The sequence below is a fragment of the Caloenas nicobarica genome, chromosome 5 (genome assembly GCF_036013445.1).
Source record: "Caloenas nicobarica isolate bCalNic1 chromosome 5, bCalNic1.hap1, whole genome shotgun sequence".
Lineage (NCBI taxonomy): Eukaryota > Metazoa > Chordata > Aves > Columbiformes > Columbidae > Caloenas > Caloenas nicobarica.
The window spans coordinates 7,457,011-7,483,145 of NC_088249.1; the positions used below are offsets into that span (position 1 = coordinate 7,457,011).

General features: G+C 44.0%; 1 protein-coding gene across 3 annotated transcripts in view; it reads left to right on the forward strand.

The window, feature by feature from the left end:
- The first annotated feature begins 809 nt into the window (after positions 1 to 809).
- Positions 810 to 26,135, forward strand: part of BRF1 (BRF1 RNA polymerase III transcription initiation factor subunit) — a 179,339-nt gene continuing 154,013 nt past the window's right edge. For all 3 annotated transcript variants that reach the window (XR_010606245.1, XR_010606246.1, XM_065635197.1), the window contains exons 1-2: positions 810 to 1,136; positions 15,867 to 15,947. Coding sequence is in view for 1 of the 3 variants with exons in the window: in XM_065635197.1 (XP_065491269.1) it covers positions 950 to 1,136; positions 15,867 to 15,947 (268 nt within the window). In the remaining 2 variants the exon portion in view is untranslated. The remainder of the gene's footprint in view (positions 1,137 to 15,866; positions 15,948 to 26,135) is intronic.

Below are 26,135 nucleotides of genomic sequence, written 5' to 3' on the forward strand. Positions count from 1 at the left end.
AATATTTAAAAACTTAACTACCTGAAAGGAGGTCGTAGCATGGAGGGTGTTGGTCTCTTCTAAGTAGCAAGTGACAGGACAAGAGGAACTGGCCTCAAGTTGCACCAGGGGAGGTTTAGATTGGATATCAGGAACAGTTTCTTAACGGAAAGGGTTGTCAGGCATTGGGACAGGCTGCCCAGGGCAGTGGTGGAGTCACCATCCCTGGAGGGGTTTAAAAGGCGTTTAGATGAGGTTCTTAGGGACATGGTTCAGTGCTAGGGTTAGGTTATGGTTGGAGTCGATGATCCTGAGGGTCTCTTCCAGCTGAAATGATTCTATGGTTCTAAAAACGAAGAGATGCAAATACAATGTCCCTTTGGAGCACGAGGCCCGCAGTTGCTCCTCAAGAAGCGCCTCCAGAGCCACGGGCTCGCACAGCGTGTCCCTCCAGCCCAGCGAGGCCTCGGGATTCAGCGCTGCGCTCACAGCTCCAAGAGGCGGTTCGGTAACGGCCGTACCCGCCCCGGAGCGCCCCGTGGGGCCTTCGGGCCCCGCTCCGGCGCCGGCTCCGGCCTCGTTAACGGGGCGCTCGGAGCGCTGCGGGCCAGGCGTGGTTCGGGGGTGGAGAAGGGGAGACCCGAAGCGCACTGAGGGGACTCCGGAGCCCCGGCCGGGCGAGCCGCCGCAGCGCCCTGACCGCCGCGGGTGCCGGCACGGGCGTCCGAGGCGCCGCAGCCCCCGGCGCTGAGGGAGCGACCGCGCCGGGGCGGGGGGAGCGGCAGACGAAGCCTCGCGAGAGCGCTCGGGGGCGGCCGCCGCCGCGCTCCGCCCCGTGCCGGTCCCGGCGAGCGAGGCCTGTGCCGAGGCCGGGTGGTGCCGGGCGGGCGGCGGTGCCGGCGAGGACGAGGAGGAGGCGGCGGCGGTACCGGCGAGCCGGGGCCCGGCCCGGCCCGGGGCGCTGGGCAAGATGCCGGGCGGGCGGGTGTGCGCTGCCTGCGGCTGCTCGGAGATCGAGGTGGACGCGGCGCGCGGGGACGCGGTGTGCACGGGCTGCGGCTCGGTGCTGGAGGACAACATCATCGTGTCCGAGGTGCAGTTCGTGGAGAACAGCGGCGGCGGCTCCTCCGCCGTGGGGCAGTTCGTGTCGCTGGACGGTGAGTGTCGCCGGGCCGGGGGTGTGAGGGGCTTGCGGGGGGCGGGGACAGGGACAATGTGTGGGGAGAGGGTGCTGGGGGGACGGGCGACAGTGCTGGGGAGATGGTACGGGGGGGACAGGGCGTGGGGAGAGGGTCGTGGGGGAACGGTGTGTGGGGAGGAGGTCCCCGGGGACAGGGGACTGTGTGGGGTGAGGGTGCAGGGGGACAGTGCATGGGGGGAATGAGGGGCACTGTATGGAGAGAGGATGTTGGGGGAACAGGGGAGAGAGTGGCGGGGGGACAAGGGACATTGCGTGGGGGTGAGGGTGCTGCAAGGGGCGTGGAGGATGGGGACAGGGCAGGGGGGTGAGGGTGCTGTGCCGGGGGTGGGGTTATGGGGGTGGTGGATGGGGGACTGGGGGTACCGGGGGGTGAGTGCAATGTATAGGGAAAAGGGTGCTCTGCAAAGGGGGTACAGGGTCTGTGCGTGGGGGACAGCGTGCTGTGCGCAGGGGTGTGGGGGATGGAGAACGTGGAAAAGAATGTTTTGCAAAGGAGGGACAGGGATGGTGCATGCGGGAGCTTGCGCTGCCCAAAGGGGAAATGGGAGATGGTCAGTGATGTGCAAGGTGAGACAGAAATGGGGTGTGGGGAGGCTGGGATGAGTGGGAAAAATGAGCTGTGCGTGGTGGGAGTAAGTGCCCAAGGGACTGGAGCTCTGCGTGGGGTGGTGTGGGTGCATGAGAGAAGGTTTGGGGCTCTGTGTAGAAGGACTGGGTGCATGGGGAATGGGGAGGTATATGAAATTATTTGGGGTAGAGAACAGGAGAGCTGGGTGTTTGACGGGCAGAGAGAGTGCCTGGAGGCACAGGGGCAGTGTGAAAGAGGCTGGAAGTAAAGGGTCAAGAGTCTCCTTCTGTTAATAGGTGGGTTGGGGTGTTTGTGTGAATGCACTGGAGGGTAAGGCCTGTGTGCCCAGAAAAGGGCCATGTTAGGAGGACGTAGTGGTTGAAAGGGGAGAGAAGGAAATATGTATAAGAGAAACAAACATAAGCAAGAAGCATGGGAAGGAGCTTAGCAGTGAAACAAGTGGGACTGCTGGATTTTATGGCTCCGGGGAAGAAAAAGGAGTGGGGGTGGAGAGGGCAGTCCTGCATGCTGAAGTTTGGGAGTTTAGTGCAGACTAGGATTTATCTGATGCCATTACTGTCTTCCAAGTCAGGGTGCTGGCATGACGTTTTTTTTTTTTTTTAATGGCTTATGAGCAGCTCTTGTATCCTTTACTTTTTCCTGTGGTGATGTGGAGAATACATTTTTAAGGGCTTATACTGCTTTTTCCCTCCCACCCCAAATTATGCAGGACAGATGGCGTGTAAGCAAGAGCTCATTTTGGGATGCCTTTATCCTACAAAAAAAGATACACAAGGGAAAGAGAGAAGTGTACCATACTTAGGCTTTTTCTTTTGAATGAACGAACTGCACAGTATTAATAGTTTCCTAAGTTCCTTTAAGGACCTTTTTTCATTTTGTGCAAGTCCTGAGGTGCTGTTGTTGGCTGATCTTTTTTGATGGCTGGTACATTAGTTCCTCAATCTTGTATAGGTTGTTACCTGTCATATGTTACTCTGAAAAATAATTCTAGCACCCATGAAGACAGGTAAGCACTGTGATGATCAGTGGGTATGTAATAGTGAAAACCCAATTGGAGCACATTCTATCTTGCTTATGGTGGCTTTACCTGACTGGCACAAGATACAGTTGCAGGGGCTTCACTGTGTTCATACTATGATCTTGTAGCAAGTCCCTGTGTATGTTAATGTATGTATTTTGGTGAACTGTTGTTTGTGGAAACAATAGAACAGGACTTTCAAAACAATGCTGTTTGTAAATTTGCCAAGTTACTGCAAGCATGAGTGCAGGCCCTGTTTCACACAGTAAATATTTTAGTGAAATTTGGATGTGGATAGTGTATCTTAGTACAATTCTTTATGTTCCAAAACAGATGCATCTGTTGTGAATAATTTTTTTTGCTTGACTTAGATTAGTTTGCATCACTCAGTTTAAAAAGATGCATTTGTGCAGCTATAACAGTGTCTTCATGGTGTGTGCTTGTCTATTACGCTTGTATGACACTGATATAAATCCTTGGGAATGGGGAGAAAAGCCCTTTCCTGTGTGAGCAAGACAGAATTTTTATCTCTGAGTGTTGTGCTGGCTGGAGAATTTCCAATGGAATGTGTATTTCTTTTAAGTCAGAAAACATGTACCTGCTAAAAGCAACATTTTCTAATAAGCTATAGTTTTCAGTGACTTCTGGTTGCGTAAGCAGGTTTCCATCAAAGTTACCTGTTTTTAACACCTTTTCCTGTTGTCTTTGTAGGCTCTTTAAGTCTGTCTCAGAGGGATCCCCTGTATATGAAATGCCTTGGGCTGGTTCTCCTCAGACTGCAGCCTGTTGTTCATGGCCGGCTCTAATGTGTGGAGTGTTTGCAGTGTCAGAGGTGCCTGCGCTACTGTTCTTGAGACCCTCGGTCAGTAGGGCTGGGTGACTCAGAGACCGTCGTCTTGTTTTTGCAAAGTATGAGAGGTCTGTCGGGTTCTCTTTTGCAGAGCTGGGAGTAGAATGGGGCTTTCAGTGTCTATGGAGTTCAGAGATCCTGGTTGTGCAACAAGATTCCCCAAACCCTTCCCAGATCCACCACGGCTTTTGTTTGTGTGCTAATATATGTCAAATAGTTATAGATGCCTTTATTCTTAATTTATTTTCATCTTCATCACGAAGCAAAAGGGAATGGAAAGGACTAAGATACAGTTACTGACTTCTCTTTCGTACTTCCAGCAAAACCTATTGTTTTGCCAAGCTGTGTGTTAAAAATTCAGAATCTTGCATTTTTGCTGAAGGAGGAAAAGAGTCTTGTACTTCTCTATATTAATACAAAGTGTCCTGTCCAGATCATGCCAAGTCCTTGCTAATAAGCCCAGCAACCTCACTATACAACATAGGAAATCCCTTTTGTTCCCTCGGGGTTGGAAGAAGGTGTGAGATCACAGTTAAGTTTTCCCAGGCAGTATTTACATTCAGCTATCAATGTGCTTAGTGTAGGAAGCCACAGCCTCAACACAGAAGTTTGCTATAACCAGTGTTTTCCAAGGCAGGTGTGTGAGTCTGTTTCTTTAAATTGTTTTGACCATTTTAACAAGTGAACATTGCTGAGAAAGTGGGGGCTTTTGCTTGGATATGAGGGAGATTTTGCTTTGCTACTGCACGAAGGTTTGGGGAAATGCAGACAAGTAAGTCTGGGCACAAGGGCAGACGTAGTGAAGGACAGAATAGGTGGCTCTACAGGTAAATGTGAGGGAAGAATGTGTTTTTGGCCAAGTGGCATGCTTTGCAGATCTTTAGGTAGGAGATTTCTAAAGAAGTCAGGAAGTGGACAAAGCGGATTGTTGGATTTGCAAAGGGAGGTCAGTGAGATCCTTCAGCAGAAGCTTTTAAAGAATCTGAGCTGTCATGGGTAAGGGAAAGTCCTTACAGAGCAGAGTAACTACTCAAATGATAAGAAACATAGACTAGAAATAAATAGCCTGAAGGAGGTGCCAGTGAAGTTCCACAGATTCCAGGCTGATGATCTGGAAAACAGGTGAACGGTGACTTAATGAAGCTTGCTGGCAGCATTGAATTATTTGGGGTAGTAAAGACTGTAGAAGGATCTGTTGCTTTTAGTAGCTGGGTGGTAGGCTAGCAGATGGGATCGAGGGTTGCAGTGAGAGGTAGGATTGTTCCTTTCTTCCACCTGTGGCATGGTAGCATCTGGACTGTCTAATATAACTTAGGAAGGAGATCCCTAGGTCTTAAAGGGTAGCTTTGTAAAAACAGTTAGCTCAATGTCCATTTGCAGTACAAAAAAAGAATAGAGTGGGATGGGGAATGTTAGAAGTTATCAGGAAAAGAATATGACCGCATATACATACACTGTTACGTATCCACAGCACTATATGCAACTTAAATACTATGTGCAGTTCTGGTGTGTTTATCTCTTTCCTTCCCCATCGTCAAGAGAACCTCTAATAGAACTAGAAAAGATACAGAGAGGAGGACGGGGTGATCAAGAGGAGGGCTTCTTGAAGAGCTCCTCAGTTAGAAAGACTGAATAGACTCAGCCTCTTCAGACTGGAAAAGAGAAGATTGGGGACACAGTAGAGGTCTGTAAATACAGTAGCATAACACAGCAAGGATGAGCAATTGTTCAGTATCACAAAATGCAAAAACTAGGGAGTGCTAAGAGATGTAGCAATGAGCTTATATTAAAGGTGGCAAGTAGAAAGTTCAGAAGCGCTAGGAGTTTGGTTTTTGTTTGTTTTCATTTTTTTCAGAAAAAAAAGTGATTACATGTGAATCTAAAGTTGTGGATTTTGAAAGTTTACATGAGTTAAAAAATAGTTGGGCAAACAGAATAAAAAAGTATCATAGCCATTAAAAAAAGATACTATTTCTGGCTGAGGAAATCCTTGAGTCACAGATCTCTAGACCCTGCGAGTTTATATGAGAGAAGTATCTCAACAAGCTTTCCTCCTATGTTTTGTTTTCATTTGCAGGCGTGTATATTAATGGACTTTACCATTCAGAGGTGGGATACTGGATTAGTTAGTCCTTAAATCTGACTTGGCATAGCTGTTCTTTTGCGTCTCCAGTGAAAGATCACATTCTTTGAGCTCTGCAAAGATGGTTTTGAGGGTTTTGACCATTCTTTTAAAACTCGCCCAAGAGCTGGTGGGTTTTGCAGCATAAAATGAAGGCGTCCCTAGGTGTTGCTGGTTTTATTCAGCTTGTGTTTTGGGAAGTGATGAGCACAAAACTCCCCTGACTTTCACAGCTTATATAGATATGTTATCTCTTGAAAATGCTTAGCTAATTCTTCCAGTCTCCTTACGGGAAGTCAATAGTAGAGATATTTACAATTGTGAGGGTCTGCGATAATGTCCAGAAATCCAGACTGCAACGTGAAGATTTATTTAAGGTTTATGAAGTTGCATATGCAGTACTTTGTAACAAGGATCATGAAATCTTCCCTGGTGGTAGCTGGGGCATATAAAAGAAGATAGCATTTTATATAAATACACAAAGAAAGAGCTAGGCCATCCCAGTCCTGATGCCCTTTGGAGGTGGGCATGACCTTTCCATCTCAGAATAATAACACCAGTGCTCTTCATTGCCATGATCTTGATGGAAATGGAGGATATGATTACAGGTTAGCCTAATTCCGCAATTCTTATTAATGCTATCTGTCTCGGGAGTGGCAAGTCATCTCTTCTTGTGAGGGACCCCTCACTTGCTGGGTCATGAGCTGGTAAGTTCTTTCACTAGCAAAGGGATGCCCTCTTCATGCTCTACAAGGGGGCTACTGTGTATCTTTCTATTGATCTTCTGAGAGGAAAGTCCTTGCAAAAAGTGAAAGTTTTGGCAGGTCTTGTACTGGTCTGATTAGTTACAATTCTTAATTCTGTTGCAGGTGGTCACAGTCAGATAAGAGTCCAGCCTCAACACTTAGCCCTGGCAATGTTATTCTCTTGAAGCTGTGAAGGCCATGCGTTGAAATTGAGTTTCTGAGCTTGACTGGTTTGACTCTGGATAAGTCCAATACTGGTGGTAAAGGGTTGTCGTGCATGTTTGAGCTCCAATGAACTCTGTTAATTGCACAGAAAATGTTTGAGGAATGTGCTTTTCCTACCTGAGTCTAGTTTTGAAGAATAACTATCCACCTTATTGATAACCAGTTCAGACTATCTCAGACTAGCCAAAAGAGGAGATTCTCTGTGGCTTCTTGTCAAATTTGGGGAGCATTTGAATTAGAATTCCTCATTGGGTTAATTGGAATGAACGCTCTTTCCCTTTTCCCTTTCCTTCCCCCCCTTCCTTTTCCTCCCCCCCTTCCTTTTCCTCCCCCCCTTCCTTTTCCTCCCCCCCTTCCTTTTCCTCCCCCCCTTCCTTTTCCTCCCCCCCTTCCTTTTCCTCCCCCCCTTCCTTTTCCTCCCCCCTTCCTTTTCCTCCCCCCCTTCCTTTTCCTCCCCCCCTTCCTTTTCCTCCCCCCCTTCCTTTTCCTCCCCCCCTTCCTTTTCCTCCCCCCCTTCCTTTTCCTCCCCCCCTTCCTTTTCCTCCCCCCCTTCCTTTTCCTCCCCCCCTTCCTTTTCCTCCCCCCCTTCCTTTTCCTCCCCCCCTTCCTTTTCCTCCCCCCCTTCCTTTTCCTCCCCCCCTTCCTTTTCCTCCCCCCCTTCCTTTTCCTCCCCCCCTTCCTTTTCCTCCCCCCCTTCCTTTTCCTCCCCCCCTTCCTTTTCCTCCCCCCCTTCCTTTTCCTCCCCCCCTTCCTTTTCCTCCCCCCCTTCCTTTTCCTCCCCCCCTTCCTTTTCCTCCCCCCCTTCCTTTTCCTCCCCCCCTTCCTTTTCCTCCCCCTCTTCCTCTTTCCCCCCCTCTTCCTCTCCCACCCCCCTCTTCCTTACCCCCCTTTTTCCTCCCTTTCCCCTTTTCCTTTCTCTTTCTCTTCATATCTAAGTTCATAACAGACTCCTATTGGTCATAACAATTGCACACATCTCAGCGTGAAGTACAGCAATATAGAGTCTAAGAGTGAGCTACGTTTTTCCTTCTCCATTATACTGTAATTGCGTCCTGGAAAACAACGCTCCACCGAGCTCTTTGCCAGTCTGCATCAATTTTATGGCAGCTGCTTTTGCAAAAAGGCAAGTCATGAGTTGTGTGCTGCGTTTGAAGGCAGCAAATTCTCTGATCACTCTCACTGTGTCTGGGTGGGAGTCCCTTGTCTTGTAGTTGTTGGGAGAAACTTTTCACAAGTATTTTCCCTGAGGCTGACAGGAGTAAAAAGACAACTATGAAGCTGAAGAGAGTGAGGAGAGGAAAGCTCAATGTCGTGCAAAAACTGATAGTCCAGATCTCTCATCAGGTTTTTGTTTAAAGAAGCTGAGAAAGTGGAAGTCTAGGGCTTCAATCTGGCACTAATCAAAGGAGAAGAAAACAGTCCCACCTGAGAAAGCTGATGTGCCGTCAGCGCAGCAGCAAGCTGGGAGACACGACTGAGAAAATGCAGCATGAGAAAAGGGCAAGGCAAGGCGTACTGTGCTTGTGATGCTAAAACATACTGTGTCTGGGGAAGCTCAGCTGCTTTTGTTCCAGAAATTGCCTTTAAATGCTTGATAGTAAGTTGAGAAAAATAGCATCTGATAAGCTTCTTGGGCACAAACCATAAGGCAGTCTGGAAACTTGCCCTTTAGAAGTGTCGGGGGTCTCTGTGTGTTTGTGGTCCGGTGGCAGGAGAGCCCGCTGCTTCACCTGGCACTGCTGGCTCTTGCTGTCCCCAACCAACTTCTCCCTCTAGCCCTGCCCATGGACCCCGTGTCAGACCCCTGGAGATGTCAGCCCCTGCCCTAGAGATGCCACATCAGGGTCAGTCTCCAGCTCCTCCCAGCCCTGCCCAGCCACGAGCCCCACTAAGCCAGGTGAGCCCCACTAAGCCAGGCCCATGTCCTTATGGCCTCAGCCTGTCCCTGTGGCCCTGCCCGGCTATCCCGGGGCTGTGCCCGACCCGGTTCCCCTCGCTGGGCCCCATCCTGGCCCCCACATGCAGAGCGATGTCCCGCCTGGCTCAGCCCATCCCTGGGTCCATGGAAGTGCCCAATCCCTGGGCTGTGGCTGCCCCTGGCCTGCTACAGAGTCTGGGGTCACATCTCTAGTAAAAATTTAAATCAGAATTATTTTGCAGAAGCTTTTAGTTAGCTCTTACTTAGCATGTGTCTTCAACTAGCTGCCTATTTTTACGAAACTGAGAGAAACTTTGTCATTTTGAGGCCTCTGTCCCCATCTCAGATTTGTCTGAAGCTGAGCAGAGAGAGGAGGGGAACGGGCAGCGCTGCCGTGCGTGTTGTTTTCCCCAGGGAAAGGAGGATAAAAAATGGAGGTTAGTGTAATGAAACGCAGCCTCTATAGTCTGAGGTGACACAACTGTGGGATGGAGAAGAGGTGGTGGAGCTAGGGGCACTTGCCAAGTCCAGATACAGGATAGTACTTCAGAGGAGGGTTATGGAGTGGTTGTAGGCTGGCTGGCAACGTGGGTTCTTACCCCACAGGACTTACACTGCTGTTGGGGTCTGAGGTGAACGTACATCACCCCTATGTCTGTGTGAGACTGAACAGGGTGACTGTCTGGAGTCAGCTTTACTATTTGATGGTTGATTGCTTGGAATTTCTGTCTGTTTTGGTGACTTTTGATTAAAAATACATAACAAATGAACGTGTATATTCTCTTCTTTAAATGCTAGGTTGGAATTTGTTATTTGAGATTTACAGTAATTGGTGTGAATGAAAGTCATTTAACTTTAATGTAGTGACATGGACCTGTTGGAGAGGGCCCAGAGGAGGTCACCAAGATGATCAGAGGGCTGGAACAGCTCTGCTGTGAGGACAGGCTGAGAGATTGGGGTTGTTCAGCCTGGAGAAGAGAAGGCTCTGGGGAGACCTTATTGTGGCCTTTCCGTACTTAAAAGGGGCCGATAAGAAAGATGGGGACAGACTTGTTAGAAGGGCATGTTGCAAAAGGACAAGAGGTGATGGTTTTAAACTAAAGGAGGGACATGAGGAAGAAATTTTTTACAATGAGGGTGGTAAAATACTGGCCCAGGTTGCCCAGAGAGGTGGTGGATGCCCCATCCCTGGAGACATCCCAGGCCAGGCTGGACGGGGCTCTGAGCAACCTGAGCTGGTGAAGATGTCCCTGCTCGTGGCAGAGGTGGCACTGGATGAGCTTTAAAGGTCCCTTCCAACCCAAACTATTCTGATTCTATGACTAGGCCAGGAGGTTTTAGGATGGTGATAACTACACTGACATAGTCATAGAAATGTGGAGCTGCAAGGGGCATTGACAGCATTAGTCCAGTTTCTGCACCGAGTCAGGATCACGTTGGGCTCATGGCTCTTGTACAGCATATGTACATTAAGACTCTTCATCATCAAATGTACATGAGTTTGCAGGATTCCAATTTGAGTCTGGTGGAAAGAAGGTTGCTTATGGAAAGGTATCTGCTTGCTTTTGCTCATAGGGAGAAAGGAAATTTGTGAACCAGTAGCCTTCAACACACCAACAAGTGTTTGTTAAAACTTCCAGTGTAGGAGGCTCCACAACATTTGTAAGTGGGCCGTTTCAAATATTAGAATATCAAGTAAAAGTTTCTTCCTGATAATACATTTTTTTTTGTTGTTGCAAGTAAATTATAAGCAACTTACTACAGTGACCCATTTTCACTGCCAGAGGTGCTGAATGTGTACTCTTACTCTGCAGCGTCCCTTGACAAACTGAATGTATCTTTCTAGTAAAGCTGTGGTATGTTCCATGTTTCAGGTATGCCTATGGAAGCTTACTGACATGTTTTGTAAATACTACTTTATCCTTAAAAACTTCTTTATGTTTTTTACATTGAGGTGTGTGAGCTACATTGACCTCAAGTGCAGAACTTTACTGGGGTTTGCCCTGATCGAAGTATTTCAGTCTTTTGGGTTTTGTGGAAATGGAAAGTTACCATCAGCAATCTGTCAAGAAGAGAGGGACTAGATACAGGGAGGAAAAAGCTTTCAGAAAATTTGAGTTAAGCTTACTAACCATTTGTCTTCTATGCCTTTTTTTCCTCTAGAACTTTGTAAGATGGACAATTACTGTTGCAGTAAGTGCTAGTGAGACAGCTGGTAAAGAGGATGAACTCTGTGTTTGTATCACATTCTGTGTTTTTGTCTGGCCAGTTGTTACGTACAATAAAGGAGTCTTCTGTATTTTTTAATATTACAAAAGTAGAAGTAGCAGGGGTTTCGTTTTTAATTGCTAGTTGTTAATTGGTTTCCATGTAGGATATATTGATAGACTAAATCCTGACATAAGATATTTTTTGTAGCGCAGCTTTGAACAGTCCCCAAGTGGGCCCACCAGTAATACACACCCGAAACTTGAAATGAAAACCCTGGATACTGAAAAGTGAAAATAATAATAATATCAGCAAAATTCCTCTTACTTGTGGTCCAGATTTCTAAAGATGAGACTAATTCACAGTTAATTTTAAATTATCTAGAGCGGTCATGATGTAATTTGCAACACAGAAGAAAGTGTGGGTATGCTGGGTTTGCAGACCTTTTTTAGGAAATCCTGAAGAGTATTTAGGTGTTTTATTTTGTGCGAGGTTTTCTCATTACAAAACTAATTCATGATCGTGTTGGGAAGGAAGGGGGAAACTCGCACCTACTTCGTGCAAAAAATAATTATCCGCTGTACGTTTTGAGTGAGATGAATTGAATCAATTTTTGCTTCTCTTCTGAAATCCTCCAGGTGGCAATCTTGCACCAGCGTTAAGTGTATCGTGTTTTTTCTGGCGTTAAGTCTTTTATATGCTGTCCTTGTGATGGCAACAAACGCTTGTTTGAAGCGCTGCGGCGTCGGTTGTGAAAATGCTGGATCTTGCACGTAACTTGGACACAGGCTGGTTTCATAGACTTGTGCAGCCCTAAACTCGGGTGTGGTGGATGCAACAGTATATTTATCTCTTTGCTTGGTAATTATGAAAGTAAGCCTATAGATAGCTGGTTATGATGGACTAGATTAAAAGCTTTTCTACGTAGCTTTATTCAGCAGTAGCATTTTGTCAGGCTATGGTGTACACAGATCCGTTAACTTGCCTGCAAAAGTGAGTGAGAAATAGTTATTTTGGCAATAGACTTTAGTAGTTTTGTGTGTTCAGAAAATTTAATCTCATAATTTTGCTATTGTAGGCATGAATTGTAATGGGACACTGACTTTCCTTCTGACTTTTATGGTCTACCTTAAGTAGGAAGCTCATTGATTTTTTTTTTTTTTAAATTTATATTAGATTATCGAGTCTACCCTGATTATGAAACTGTTGGTGTGATGCCGTCTGTACTCTTTGCCAGACCCAGATTTTATGCTGGGTCTGTAAATACGTGGGTTGTAAACGGAAAGTTTTTCTCCAACCTTGTACTGCAGAAAGGGCTGGTGTTTTTTTCAATTTAAATTTCACAGGGAAGGATTGTGGTAGGACTGCTCCTATCAAATGTCAGATACGCTTCAGTTTAAGTTGCAGGCAGCTTCATTCCCTGTCTTCGCTTGCTCATTTATGCAGAGGAAACACAATCCATAACACTAAGCCTGAAGCTGTTTCTTCTCTGGGTGTTGAATCTGAAACTCAACATGTCACAAGCTCTGAAAAATGCCCTTTAAGCCGCAGATGCTTGAGTGGCTGCTCTTGGCCTCCTCCATACAGAGGGATGTGATAAGTGCTGTTCCTGCTCTCTGTCTTCTTTCTGTTGCTCTTCAGGGTTATCACAGACTCCAACCTTTGCTTGTTCCTTTTACTGCTTGAGGAACATCTTTGTAGAGAAGCCGAGTGATGTGACTTTATTTGTAAGTGAGTTGGTGGAGCAAAACCAGGAATGGCTGAAGTGCCAGGGTCTGACCCTACACGGCAGCTGTGGTGCCAGGAGCAGATGTGGGGACGGCTGCTCTTGGCTGCTTGAGGGACAGTCACTGTGGTTCAGCGCTTGAGTAACGCGGGGACAAGGGTTGAGTCTGGACCTGCGTAAGCTTTGGCTGAGTATCGTCAACTTTCCAGGTAGATCATCTCCTGCATCTTCAGTTCTCTTCTTTTGGTGTCTTGGGGCACTGTAGTCCACTGAGAGGACCACAAAAAATTGAGTTGTTCTACTTTTGAGCTGCCTAACGTATCTCTCCACACCTTGTTGTCCAAAATTTCATTTAAGTGTCCAAAGCTAACTTGAAGAGGAGAGGAGGCTTCAGATGAGCAAAGCTGAGAGTCTGAGTTAGTTTCTAAAAATGATCAGTAGATGAGAATGTACCTTGGGAGGTGCTGCCTCACGAAGCGGGGTATTTGAGTTGGCTTGGGGAAATGTTAGTGTTAATGTTGAAGATTTGGCAGGCAGTACTTGCAGACACCAAATACTTCTCAGATATATTTTTGTACATCTTGAAAGCTGAATGTGAAAAACCAAAAGCCTGTTTAATGCACTTTTGAAGTTGTAAAGGGAAAATGGAAAAGGTCAAGAAACGTAAAAGTTTCAGCTAAGCTGGGATGTTAATTTGGTTGTGCCTAGCGATTGCTGTTCCTTTTCTTTGTACTTTTCAAATTACTAGCTTTGTAGGGATTTTTGTCTTTAAAAGAATTTGATGATTTCACAGTTCTCTTTTTTAAGAGTTTATCATTTTATTACCCAGCTGAACAGTTGCGGTAGTGGGTTTGGTTTGCGTTCTGCTTGTAAAGATTAAAGCTGATGGTGAGACTTCATAGTCAATGGCAACATTAGTTTGCAGTTCCGAGAGTGTAAGTGCTCAGCAGACTGGTTTTCTGTTAGTTTTCAAAGCCAAATGCTAATTAGAGCTGTACAGTCTTTCCAGTTAACTCACTGAGAAATGAGCACATAAATTCTGATAGCAGAATTTGTCTTTCAGATAGCTCTGCTAGTGTTTGCTGCAGACTCTGTAGCTTGGAAGGAAATGACTTTTATGTACAATGTTATATCTTGATGTCTGATGGAAAAGAATCTTAAAGAACAAAACCGCTGAAATTTCAGCTTAATCTTATTTTGTTTGTATTCTTTTTGGATTTTAGTTTCTGAGTAAGGTAATTTATTTTGTTAATAGCATTGTTTATTGCCTCTCTAAGATTGTTTTTGCGTAAGCTTTTTGGTGGCAACAGGGAAACCTGTGAAAGAGTAATGAAGCCGTTTTGACAATGACAGCCCAATAGAGTTCAGTATTTTCATGTGTTCAGAGATGGAGGGGACTGAAAAGTGGAGCCTTTGTGCACAGGAGGGGGCAATGGTGCCTTTGCTGGGAAACTCCAACCTGTCCCCCTGTTTGCTCCAGCTCTTGCCCTGCAGTTTGTGGTCCCCTCCACTCCGCTGATGCAGAGGCAGAATTCCTCAAGTTAGATTTGCTACTGAAGAAAAAGAACACAGACCTATTGCCGCTGTTGATATATTTTTTTTACCGGGTAAACCATACTTATTAAATGTACATCAAAAATGTTATGTGTGCTAGGGTAGTTTGGGAACCTCTCTCTGTTTTGCCTCATTGGTTTGTTTTGGAGCATTTGTGGAAATATGAGACTGTACCCATAAGAATAGCAAGGACACACTGCTGTCTGCAATTGTCTGGAGCAAATACAGAGTTGGGAGAGTTACCTCTATATCCAGTGAAGAGGTCACTATTGAATATTTTTCATTTCTAATTAGGATGTTGAACTGAAGTACTTAAGCTGTGGGGCGTTTACGCGAGAGCTTCTGATTATTGTTTGTTGAAAGGATCTGTTAATGAAGTGAAAGTGAAGTTGGTTTCTGTTGTGGATAGCGCTGGAAACCTAATTTAAAGGTTGTATGGAAAATTAATCTTCGAAGGCTTATAGACAATAATTCTGCAGGAATATTAGCTTTTCTGTGTGTGTGCTTGTTTTCCCTTCCCCCAATATAGATGTCTGTTAAATGCAGCTGAGAGGAGACTAACTAAGAAGGCCTAGTAAGACTGAACAGTTTAGGTCCCAGTTTCTTGAATCACTTGTACCTGCTACAGAAGGAGCTTGTTCAGGTGTGTAGGAGAAATGTCCTGAACTGCTTTCAAGTGACACTTCACTCCTCTGTGTGTTTCTGTGCCAAAGCCATTCTAGTTTGTTCTAGAGAACTGGTGCAAGATGAGAAAACATAGCTACAATAACTTGAGGAAATACTGTAGGCATCATACAGAACGAGGTGACTTTTTTCTCTGTTCTAAAGAGCGGACTACTGGAATTAAGTAGAAGTCCAATTACTCACAAATTACTCATTTTCAATCCTGTGCAATTTAGCTTTTTGGTCTCACTTGCTGTTAAGCTGATAGATTCGAATATTATGCTTGAAGTAGCCTGATTGTTTGTTTTTTTTTTTTTTTAAAATCCTGCTTTAGCGGGAGACTATTTCTGTCCTCGGTAGTTTAATTCCCTGTTCTGCAAGATTGGTTTGTATGAGTGGTTCCACGGACTCCCAGAGGACTCTGCGTTCAAGCTCCTCAGCATTGGCACAGATGCATAAACCAGCCTCTAGTTTATGCTAATTTACAACTCTGGCTTATTTTTGTCTCTAGCCTTTCAGGGTGTAAATGTAGCAGTTCCAGACTTGCAGTTTTTGTAGCCCAAGCGTCACTGTGTGTGCCTAATGTTAAACTGAAGTTATTTTAAAGTAAGTGTTATGTCTGTAGTAGCTAACACAGTCATTACCGAATGCTAAAAACATTTTATATTCTGCAGTGCCGGTAATTACCTGTTAAAATTCTGTATTGAATATTCTTCAGACAAAAAAATTAACTGAGCAATTGTTTAATAATTTACTTTGAGAAATATTTTACAATATTGATTTTCATGTTCTGCCTAAAATAGGGGTTGCAACATTTTGATACTTTATTTGGAGCTGAGACTGGAGGGACTTTTGAGCCATGTGTTCCTTATGATATCCCAAGGAAGAAAAAAATTGCACAGGGTGTTTACTTGATGTCTTAAGCCCTTCAAGCACTTCTGTTGGCCTTCTTGATGTAATTTGGCATATTGTAAATTATACAGTCACTGGATATAATGGGAGAATAAGTTTTTTAATGTTTTAATCCAGTTATTGCATTTAACATGTCTGTTTGTTTTTCCTAATAGGTGCAGGCAAAACACCGACTTTAGGAGGAGGATTCCACGCCAATTTGGGAAAGGAGTCACGAGCGCAGACTCTACAGAATGGTACTCGCAAGCTGTGATCTTGTTGATATAGCCTTTTTTTTAATTAATATGGTTGATTACAATTAATTTTGAGTTTTGAATGTGACCTCAAAACCTTGGCAGGTCACTCATTAGTCATTAGATAAGTGTACCTAGTGCTGATTTTACATTGTGCTCTCATTTGGTTGTTACACCTGATTTATGAGGTTGGGTAGCTGACCGACAAAGGGTAATGGCACCTGACAATACTATCGTAGTTTAAGAGGGCTTTTTCAAGGTTGAAATGCCCATTGCACCTTTTTATTATCTGTTAACCTATTGTGGCTTTTTATTTTATGATTTTTCAGGGTTTTCAAAATGCTCTATGCATGTTTAAATATTACTTGCTCAAATGTTTTTGCTTTTATGCATTGTGTGAAATAAGGCATATATTTACGCACGCTTCATAGTAATCATGTGCTTAATATGTGACTGTGAACAGGGAGAGGAAAAATGAAAAAAAAAATAGTGTCCAGACAATATTTAAAGAAATGTTCTCTACATGCTATACATTTTAATTAATATGTACATAATCTACGCTCTTGAAAGAGAATGAATAATAAGAGTGTTAATTCCAGAAACAGAATGGTCTTCCAGTTTCAACTGCTGTTACTCATATCAATGGACAGGAGCTGTCATTTTTTGGATAATTAATACTCTTGTCTCAAGACTCTTGGAGATGACAGCTGATGGACTGCCGTATCAAAGACTGAGAAGCTGACGTGTAATTAACCAAGGGATGTAGATGGGTTTTACTGATATGGTGCTCATTTTGCGGGATGTTTTAAATAAAGGTATTTTACTCAATTAAAGTCTTACACTTGCTACTCAAGCACAGAAAATCCTAACTGATAATATTTCTGCATAGGTATACAAAGGATAAGATGGATCTGATATTATACCTACATAGGTATAGAAAGGGTAAGATTGATCTGTTATTGAAATATAGCCAGATTGCTTTACAGCTGACTTATATACGGATTGTTTTATATACAGAATGTTTTATTCAGCTGTTTGTACTGAACAGCATTGAGCCCTGCTTGTTTGGCAGAGTAAAGCTTGCACTTTATGTGGGCCAGTTACTATCTTAGAAGTTTTTAAAAATGCCTATATAAAGTGTAACCTGTATGAGGAGTGGAATAAAACCACTAGAACACCTTTTATAGTTAGTGAGGTTTGTCTTTGGATGAAGGCACTTTAATCAGAACCGTAATTTTGCACAGGTATTTTAAAAATAAATTGGCTCGTTGTGCATAAGGTCTGCCCAGTTCCTTGTCTTTTAGTTGTAGAGGAGTGACATGCTGAGGGGAGAAAATGCTATCGTCTTGCTTTTTGGAGTGTTTGAATCCTTCAAAAGCCCTTTTGGTTATACTCAACAGTAATCACAATTAAAGACAGTGTAGGCATTTTTCTGGAGTATAAATATGGTTTCTTTCTTGGGTGAGTGTTTCCTGGGGAATATGCCTGAGCATCCTCCTTCCCCACAGCTTTTGTGTGTACTGGACTCATGAGGCCCCCCCTAATCGTACACAATGATTCTGACTTTGCTTAAAGTCTATCAGCATCGTATAAAATAAATTATAGTTGCTTGAAATGAAATTATCCTCCCAAACAGTTCTGAAACAGGCAAATAATTTGTCTTTGTACCTATACCTGTCTGAGGCTCTTTACGGGTTTTCTGCTCCTTTTTGTGGCTGTCCTTTACATGGAAAAGACTGTTTGGTCTTTGATTTCTGTGGCCAACCTGCATTTGTCATGCTGCCAATCTGTCTCTGGGAAAGTTCTTTTCAAGGAGCTAAGTGATGTTTTGCTCAGTCCCAGGCATGATGACAGCAGCTGATATTTCAGGTAGAGCAATTGATGTTTGAAAGGCTTTTCTTTCTGCTGCTGTATAATGAACTAGTTGTCTGCTGCATTTAATCACACTTTTAGCTTCACATCATTTTTAATTGCAAATTGAACTATGGCAGTGAACTTACAAGATCTCGCACTGTCACTGTGTGTCCATGATTGTAGCGCCTTTTTTTTTTTTTGTTGAAACTATGTTAATATCCATTGTGTTTGGACTTGAAAACGTAGCAAAGTAAATGAACTTACTGTATGTATTTTAAAGAAAATTATGAGGTTGTTCATTGAGTGAAACTGAAGGGCACTGCTGTTCAACTGTATGAAAAATGAACAGTTATCCTAGGAGCGCAACGCTGTCTGATCAGAAAAAATCCTGGGCTACTTATTTATTTATTTGCTTGGACTACTGCGTTTCCGTTTCCGAAGCTGACCGAGCTGCAGATGATGTGCTGGGATGAGCTCTCTCCGGGATGCTGGTGCAGCGCAGCTCCTGAAGCCTGTGCCGCGCCTCCCCCTCGGCTCTCACGTCAAGGCTTCCCGCAGCCTTCGGTAGCGCCAACACGCGATTTTCTCCCGCGCGATGCTCTGTACGGGCTCTTGCCGAAAGGAAGAACCAGACTGTGGGAGGCGGGGACGGGCGGCGGAGCCCGGATTGCTCTGGAGATGGTCCCCGGGGTGCCGTTGGAGCGGGTGTGTGTGTGGTCCGGGTGCGCTGGCCGCCTTCGCGCGGCACTTGCCAGCAACCTGCTGGCTTGATGTGATGCGGGGAACAGTCCAGCCACGGAGCAGGGACTTGCTGCTGTTTAAAAAACAACCACCTCCCCCTGCTTTCCCTTCCCTCCCCCATGTAGTTTGGGCCAAATTCTTCCTCGCCGTAATGTCTGGCTGTTCAGGGGAGGTGAAAGGGAGGTAATGTGGGCTAACTGGCTCTGGTTTAATCACTAGCAAAGCAGCCAGGGCTGGCTGAATGTAAGATGCTGCTATTTTTTTGAGGCTTGTAATTAAAGGATGTTTAGAGTTAGATGAAAACCAGGTTTTCATTAGAATACCTAAGATAATACTTTTACAATATTTTTTTTCCCCATCCATTCTAAAATGAAGAAATGCAGAAGTAAAATATTCCAGCTGCTCAGCAGTTCTGGACTCTTCTACAAAATCATTATTTTATGCATTGCTGTTTATCTATCTATCTATCTATCTATCTGATCTAAACAAAACCATGGGCAAACCTTGAAGGTTTTATAATTTCTAGGTTTATGTAAGAATGTCTAATACATAGAACTAGTTTCTGTTATCTCACATGCCTTTGCTGTACGTTTCCTCGCTATTTATAATGGGATGGTGCTTGGCAGTTCATAGTCTCTGCCTTTCTTTGCTGAACCAGCTGATGTTTGTGGGTGTTTGTTTGGGAACTGGCTGCTTATAAAACCCGGGGTCTTGTTTGCACTTGTTAAAATATTTATGCAGGAAAGACCTAATACTGTTGTATTTGTCCATAATCAGTTTGATTTTCGGTGTGCAGCGCTGTGCTAATGGAGCATGCTAAGCTCCACAAGTTCAGCAAGCTCAGGACCACAAAATGCTTTGTATCTGTTCATATAGAGCTCATTTTTGTAGTAAAAACCTGCTCATCTGTGAGATGATGTGAAGAGATGCTTCAACTTCGTTTTAAAGGATTTGACAAAATAGCCAAACAGTACTGTTTTTTCAAGAAACGAGAATTATGGATAACCTACTAGTTCAGAGAGGGGGCCCTTTGACAAGACTTCTGCTGTTGTCTGAGCCTCTTCAAATTGGTACAGTGTTGCCCAACTTTAATGGTTACTTACAGGGCTGAAATGCAGAGTTCTGTGTCTTTAAATCTCATTTTACAGCTCTGTGCTGCATTACACACTCTCTCTAAATAGCTGGTTTATTCTTGTTTCCTTGCAGGCAATCTGCTCTCACTGTATCTGTGTCATAGTTACAAGGGAGTTGTTCTTGACTTGGAGCTCTGATACTTTCAATAGTCTTCAGTGGCCAAAAAGAAAAGGGAGAGGGGAAGGAAGGTCAATGGCATGATTATAACTTGAAAGCTTCAGTTGCAGATATTCAAGTGTGGTTTAAACTAAGTTGGAAGATTGCAGCTCTGTCTAGCTTAATCCAATTTCTGAACTGTTGTACTGTGTGTTTAATAATTTCTTTAAATGAATGTGTGTTTTTTCCCTCCGTCCTTTTAAATACCCAAACATAGCTAACAGTATTTTAATTCTAGAAGGGCAGGCATTTCTGAAGATGTTCTCTAATGCATTTTTGACTGTTTACATTTAAACTATTTGCTTAATTCTTTGGCCTTTGTTGTAATTACTAATTTCATAGCCAATTTATTACAAGGAATTGTGGAGGGTTCTACTTCCTGCCAGAACTGTACAGTGTGAATTAGACCAGGACAATATATGATACATGTGAAGAACTGAAGTATCCAAAGAATAGGAACAGAAAACACATCTTTATTTAACAAAACTAAAATGGCAAGGGAGGAGAATATAGTGGAATCCTAGAATAATTTAGATCGGAGGGGACCTCCGAAGGTCCACAGTCAAAGTGGTTGCTTTAAATTGCGTTTAAGCTGCTCAGGGCCTAATGCAGCTGAGCTTTGGGTATCCCTGAGGAAGGACATGATACAGTCTCTTCGGACAACCTGTTCTCTAATGCTTGATCACCCTCACTGTGAAGATTTTTTTCCTTGTATCTAGTCAGAACTTATTTTGAAGAAATGTGACTCTTGCCTCTTGTTTTTGCTCTGTGCATCTCTGTCCATTCTGCCTCCATCTTCTTTATAACCTCCCACTGAGTAGCTGAAGACACCAATGAGACCTCCCCCTCAGCTTCCTATTCTTAAAACTGAGCAAATTCAGCTCTCAGCCTCATGCCATGTGCTCCAGTCTCCTAAACGTCTCAGCAGCCAGACTTGCTCCAATATATCAATGCCTTTTCTTGTGCAGTGGAGTCCCAAACTGGACAAAATACTCTAAATATAATCTTGCAACTGCTGATCAGGGGATAATAATCACTTCCCTTGACATGCTGGCTGCAGTCTGAGTCACGCAGCTCTAGGATGCAGTTAGCCTTCATCACTGCAGTTAGGTGCTGCTGAGTCATGTTCATCTTTTTGTCCATGAGGAATCTAGATCCTTTTCTGCAAAGCTACTCCCTAGCCAGGCAGTCCCCAGCCTGTATTGTCCTGCAGTTTTTCTGTCCCAGGCACGAAAAAAGAAATGCATTTAGAATGGAATAGAATAATTTCATTTGGAAGAGACCCTCAGGATCATACAGTCCAACTGTAACCTAACCTAACTCTAGCACTAAACCATGTCCCTAAGAACCTTGTCTAAAAGCCTTTTAAACCCCTCCAGGGATGGTGACTCCACCGCTTCCCTGGGCAGCCTGTTCCAAGGAAGTGGTGGATTTGCCTTGTTGAACTTCATGAGGTTTCTGTAAGCTCATTTCTGCAGCGTTTTAAGATTCCTCTGAATAGCAGCTCTGGCTGTCGGTATATGGACCACTGTCCCAACGTCTGCAGGTTGGCAAAGGGTGCCTCCTGTCCCATTGTACATGTCAATGAAGGTATTAGACCGTACTGACCTCAGTATCAGTCCTGCTCATAACTCTGATGGTTGGAGTGCTGCCTGCCCTTTGAACCTGGCCCGTTTTTCACAGAGCTTGTGGTGTAGCTGTCTAATCTGTATCTCCTCAATTCGGCTGCCAGGGTACTGTGGGAGAATGATGAATTGGGCTGAGAGAAGAGCAGTGGTTACTGTTTAGCCTGACTGCAACGTGGCTTTTACTGCACTCAGGCACCATCTGCCCTCACTAAATGTGTGCTGGCAGTTCCTGGTCACCTTCTTACCTCTTGTGTGTATGGAAATGATTTCCAGGTGGATTTGTTTCATAGCCTTCCAATGGGCTGAGGGGAGGCTGACTCACCTCTTGTGTCCTACCTCCTCCTCTGGAAGAAAAGCCTGACACTTTCTGGCTTCTAATAATAGAGAACCAACCCTGATTCCTACAGCTTTTTAAAGATGGCAAAAATGCCTGTTTTCCCAGTTCCCTTAGCATCCCCAGCTGCATCCATCCAGTCCTGTTGAATTGTGTATGTAATTCTTCATTTCTTCCAAACTCATGTAAAGAGACTTGTGAGGCCTGAAAACAGACATTACCGTGGAAGACCAAGGAGGCTCATGAGCTGCCACATGCCCCACTGCTCAGTTTACCTGCACATCCATATGGAATGTCACTGTGCTTTGGGGAGATTGTACCTGAAGACTGACCAGTCCTTCTGGCTCCTTTGCCCTTCATGGCAGTACCTCAAGAGGTCCTGCTTACCACTTCTCTGAACAAACTGAAGCCTGCCCTCTGAAGTCCAAGGTTGTCACTGTGCTACCCATCTTCCTCACACCCCTCAAGATCTTAAACTTTATCATTTCCAGGTTGCTGTAACCAAGACTGCCATCAGAATTCACGTTCTCCATCACTTCTTCCTTTCTAGATAATGGTAGGTGTATCACAGTGCTTCTCCTGATTGTTCCTGACACGCTCTAGAAGTCCATTGTATTGCTTGTGCCCCACTATGGTTCTCTTTCAGCAGATGTTGGAGTGGTTACAGTTCACCATGAGAACCAGGACATCTTCCTGTTGGCTAAAGAAGGCTTCATCTTCAAGAGCAGGTGGCCTGTAGCAGGTGCTCATGACAGTGTTTCCCTTGGCCTTGCCTCTCAACCAGACGCATTAACTCTTTATTGGCCTGTCACTTGTGTTGCAGCAGACCTTCACACATTCAGGCTGTTTCTTTGTGTAAAACGAGTCCCGTGTCACCTGCCCTGTCCTTGTGGAGCTTGTAACCATCCATCTCATGGCTCCAGTCATGTGAGCTGCTCCACCGTGTATCTGTCACTCCCTGGTGAATTTGTAGTTTTGCAGCTCTGCATAGATTTTGAATTCTTCCAGATTGTTTCCTTTGCTGGGTGAAATATTTTCTTTGACTCCTCCCCCTGTATCAACTCCTGTCTCTGGCTTCGATTTCCATAATGAAACTTCTAGTCTAGTCCCTCTGCTATTTTCTTGTCCTTGCTTCCGTTTCTGTTGGGATAGAAGCTAATCCTAATCCTCCCATCTCCACCTTCAGTTAGTACCCCATCGTGTCTTCTTTTCTTGTTGTCTTTTAAACTAACCATTGCTTGAAGTTCTCCTTTTCTGGGTTTGTCTTGTATCCTCCTGATTTTTTTAACTCACGAGGGATTTGAAAGACTTCTTCTTCTAGCCAGACCATTGCTTCAGTTTTACCCTCTTTGATATGTTTACTGCCTTGTCCTTTGTGAGTCCTTTGTTACCATTAACAACTTTGTCTCATTCATTTCCTTCATCTTTGCATTTGAATTGATTTTCACCATCTCTTCTTGAAGGAGGGTAAGGGGCATCTTCCCCTTTTCTTTTGGGATGATCTGATGATCTTAAATGTCTTTTTGTGGGTGGTTTGGTGGGTGGTTCTCTTTTTGTGTGTGTGTGGTTTCTTATTCTTTTTTTTTTTTTTTTTTTGGTTATCGTTTCAAGTGTAACCTTTTCCTTTGGTAAACTTCTTCATTCTCAACATACCTTTTCCATCTAGTCTCATGTTATGACTTTAGCTAGGGTGGGATTCAGCCGGCAAAGTTTAGATGTCTGTGAGCTCATCCTGAGCTCCTTTCAGGGTCTCTGCATAGAGGCAGACAGATTTAGCGTGTGATTAATTTAATCTGAGAGGAAGTCAAATGACTCATTCTCTTAAGTGTCTGTTTCTCTTCACTCACTAAAAGGAAGTCTAGATTGACTAAACTCAGATGCTCATCTGTGAAGATAAGGGTGATGAATCCTACGCATTCGTGTCTGCGTTTGTGTGTCTCCTTGTTGACACAGACTTAACATGGCCAAAACTGAACTACTGAAATGCATCCTACTGCTCTGCCCTTTTGCACGTTAACAACTTCAAGCTTCCTCCCTTTGAGGCCACTCACAGCCTTGCCTCCCCCTCTCTTGTAGATCCATGGTCTCCAGTGTCTGCTGAAACAGTGTCTGCTTGAGTCTCAGTATATATGAGCTTTCCTCATCCTCTGCTTTGATGCAGGCTCTGGTGAGTCACAGAAGCACAGGCTACCGTAGCTCAGATGCTGCAGTCCCTGATGGCTGACCTTCAGGGTATCTCAATAACTTACACATCTTTCTTGGAAATTCAGTTTTCAGAGTTTGCAGGCAACTTCACTAATCAGCAAAGATGAGACAGAAAAACCACTTAAAGAAAAGCACACAAAAGTACCTCAGAGGCAGAAAACCCACTCTTTAGCCAGCATAAGTTATTCCAGGAATTTGGATAAAAACATCAGAAATAATGTATTTCCCTGCCTGTTTCCCTGTTACTCTTGAGGACCCACGGAGTTTGATTCAGAGGCATCTATGGAAGCTGAGATCCTTCTGGTACTTTGGTTTCTCCTCCAGCACATGGAGAATCTCTTTTCTCAGATGGCTGATGAGACCCTCTGCTTCATGATCTCCAGTCACCTTTGTAAAAAGACCAGTTAAGTTCATCAGCTGATCTGGGACAACCTTTGGATTATGCATTGATTCACTAGTTCCTACTTGAGTTCAGATTTGAAAATTTTTATTGTCTTAAGCCTTGGCCATCCTTGTGTTTTGATAGGGAATGATGAATAAAGGACCTGTCTGAGAGATACTTTTGATGCGTTGCTTGTCCTTACAGTGACAGTATCAGGGGAGAAGCAGCTTTGTCTCCTTTAATTAGATCTATTATGTTTCTAATGAAGGGGGTCTGCGATCCTGTAAGTAAAGAGCAGAGGATCTGCTGGAGGTAATATAACAGTAGGATTTTGCCAAGAGGCTTTTGGACAACTTAAAACTTCGAGCACAGTGTCCCACCTGGTTGAAGTATGTGAGTCCAGTTTTGCTAGTCTTCTGTATTCTGTTCCTGTGTTTTCTTAGCCAGGAGAGGGAAAAAAATAGAAAAGAGACTTCTGATATTCCTTGGAGGCGTTGGTTCAATTGTGGACTCAGGACGATCTCTGTTATTACTTTTAACATTGAAGATTCTCCTTGAAGTTGAAAAAATAAGGGAAAAAATTGAAGTCTTAATCAAATGAGTTAACAGATGACTTCTGTTGTCTTAGCTAATAACAAAAAATATTTGCGTGTTCAGCTGCTTTGAATTGGTCTGTTTGTGACTCTGGAGTTAAAAGCGTCTTTCATGATTCCTTTGCTCTGTCTCCTCTGGTGTCTGTGCTCTGTCTCTTAGTTTATTAGTTGGCTGTGGGCAGGAAAACTGTTATGCCAGGGAAGCATAAGTCTCTGCTTCATTTTGACAAACAAAAGAATAAATGCCTTCTGAAATCCCGCATGCTTGTGAAATTTCTTGCTTAGATATTAAAGTTTTGGCCTCACGTATCTTAAAATTTCTCACTGTTAACTGTGAGAATTTCTATGTGACATGGAGTAGGACAATATATATCACGTTTGTGGAATTCACTGCCAGAGATTTATCTCCCTACAGCCTTGCGTAGGTAATTGGAACCTGTCATTTCTCTTGAGAGCAATCCTTTACTTAAAGACAGTTTACCTAGCGGGCTAATGTTTTTTAAAACATTAGCTTTTTATAGTACCATTCACAAGGAGATGAACTTGGATATTAATAGGTCTATCTTCCTTCTCGAACAGCGTGGCAGAAAATAGGCTACTGCCTCTCTCCTTCTTCCTCACCCTCTAGTAGTGTCTAAAATTCTGTGCTAGTAGTTTGCCTCTTTGAACAAACTACTGAATTAAACTATTTTAGCTTTGGAACGTTGTTATACAAAGCTTAAAATATACTTCAGGTAACATAGCCTTGGTTTAAGTTTCATGTAGCTGCTGCTCCTCTCTTTTTTGATAATGAAAAATATGTATGCATAGGACTGTCTTTTAAACATTCAAACATGAGTTTTGAAGTGCTTGTGTCATTTTACAGGCACTATGGTTCAAAACCTGAGAGGGAAAATGTTGTTGCTTTTTAACGCTGTGTTCTCTGATAGCACCTGTTTCCCTTTTCATGTGTTGAAGGTGCCTTTTTGTTTTGCTCTATGAAATAAATTGGAGAGCTGGTGATGTGACAGTGCAGGGAAGCATTTCCTAAGCCTGAGGGTCTGCAAGTGTGATTTACTGGTGGAGCTATTGCAGTTTTCTTGGAAGATGGCTTTTCTCCAATAATGGCCACAGCATTAAACTTCTGGACCCTCTATAGCAGGGGTGTCAAACTCATTTTCACCG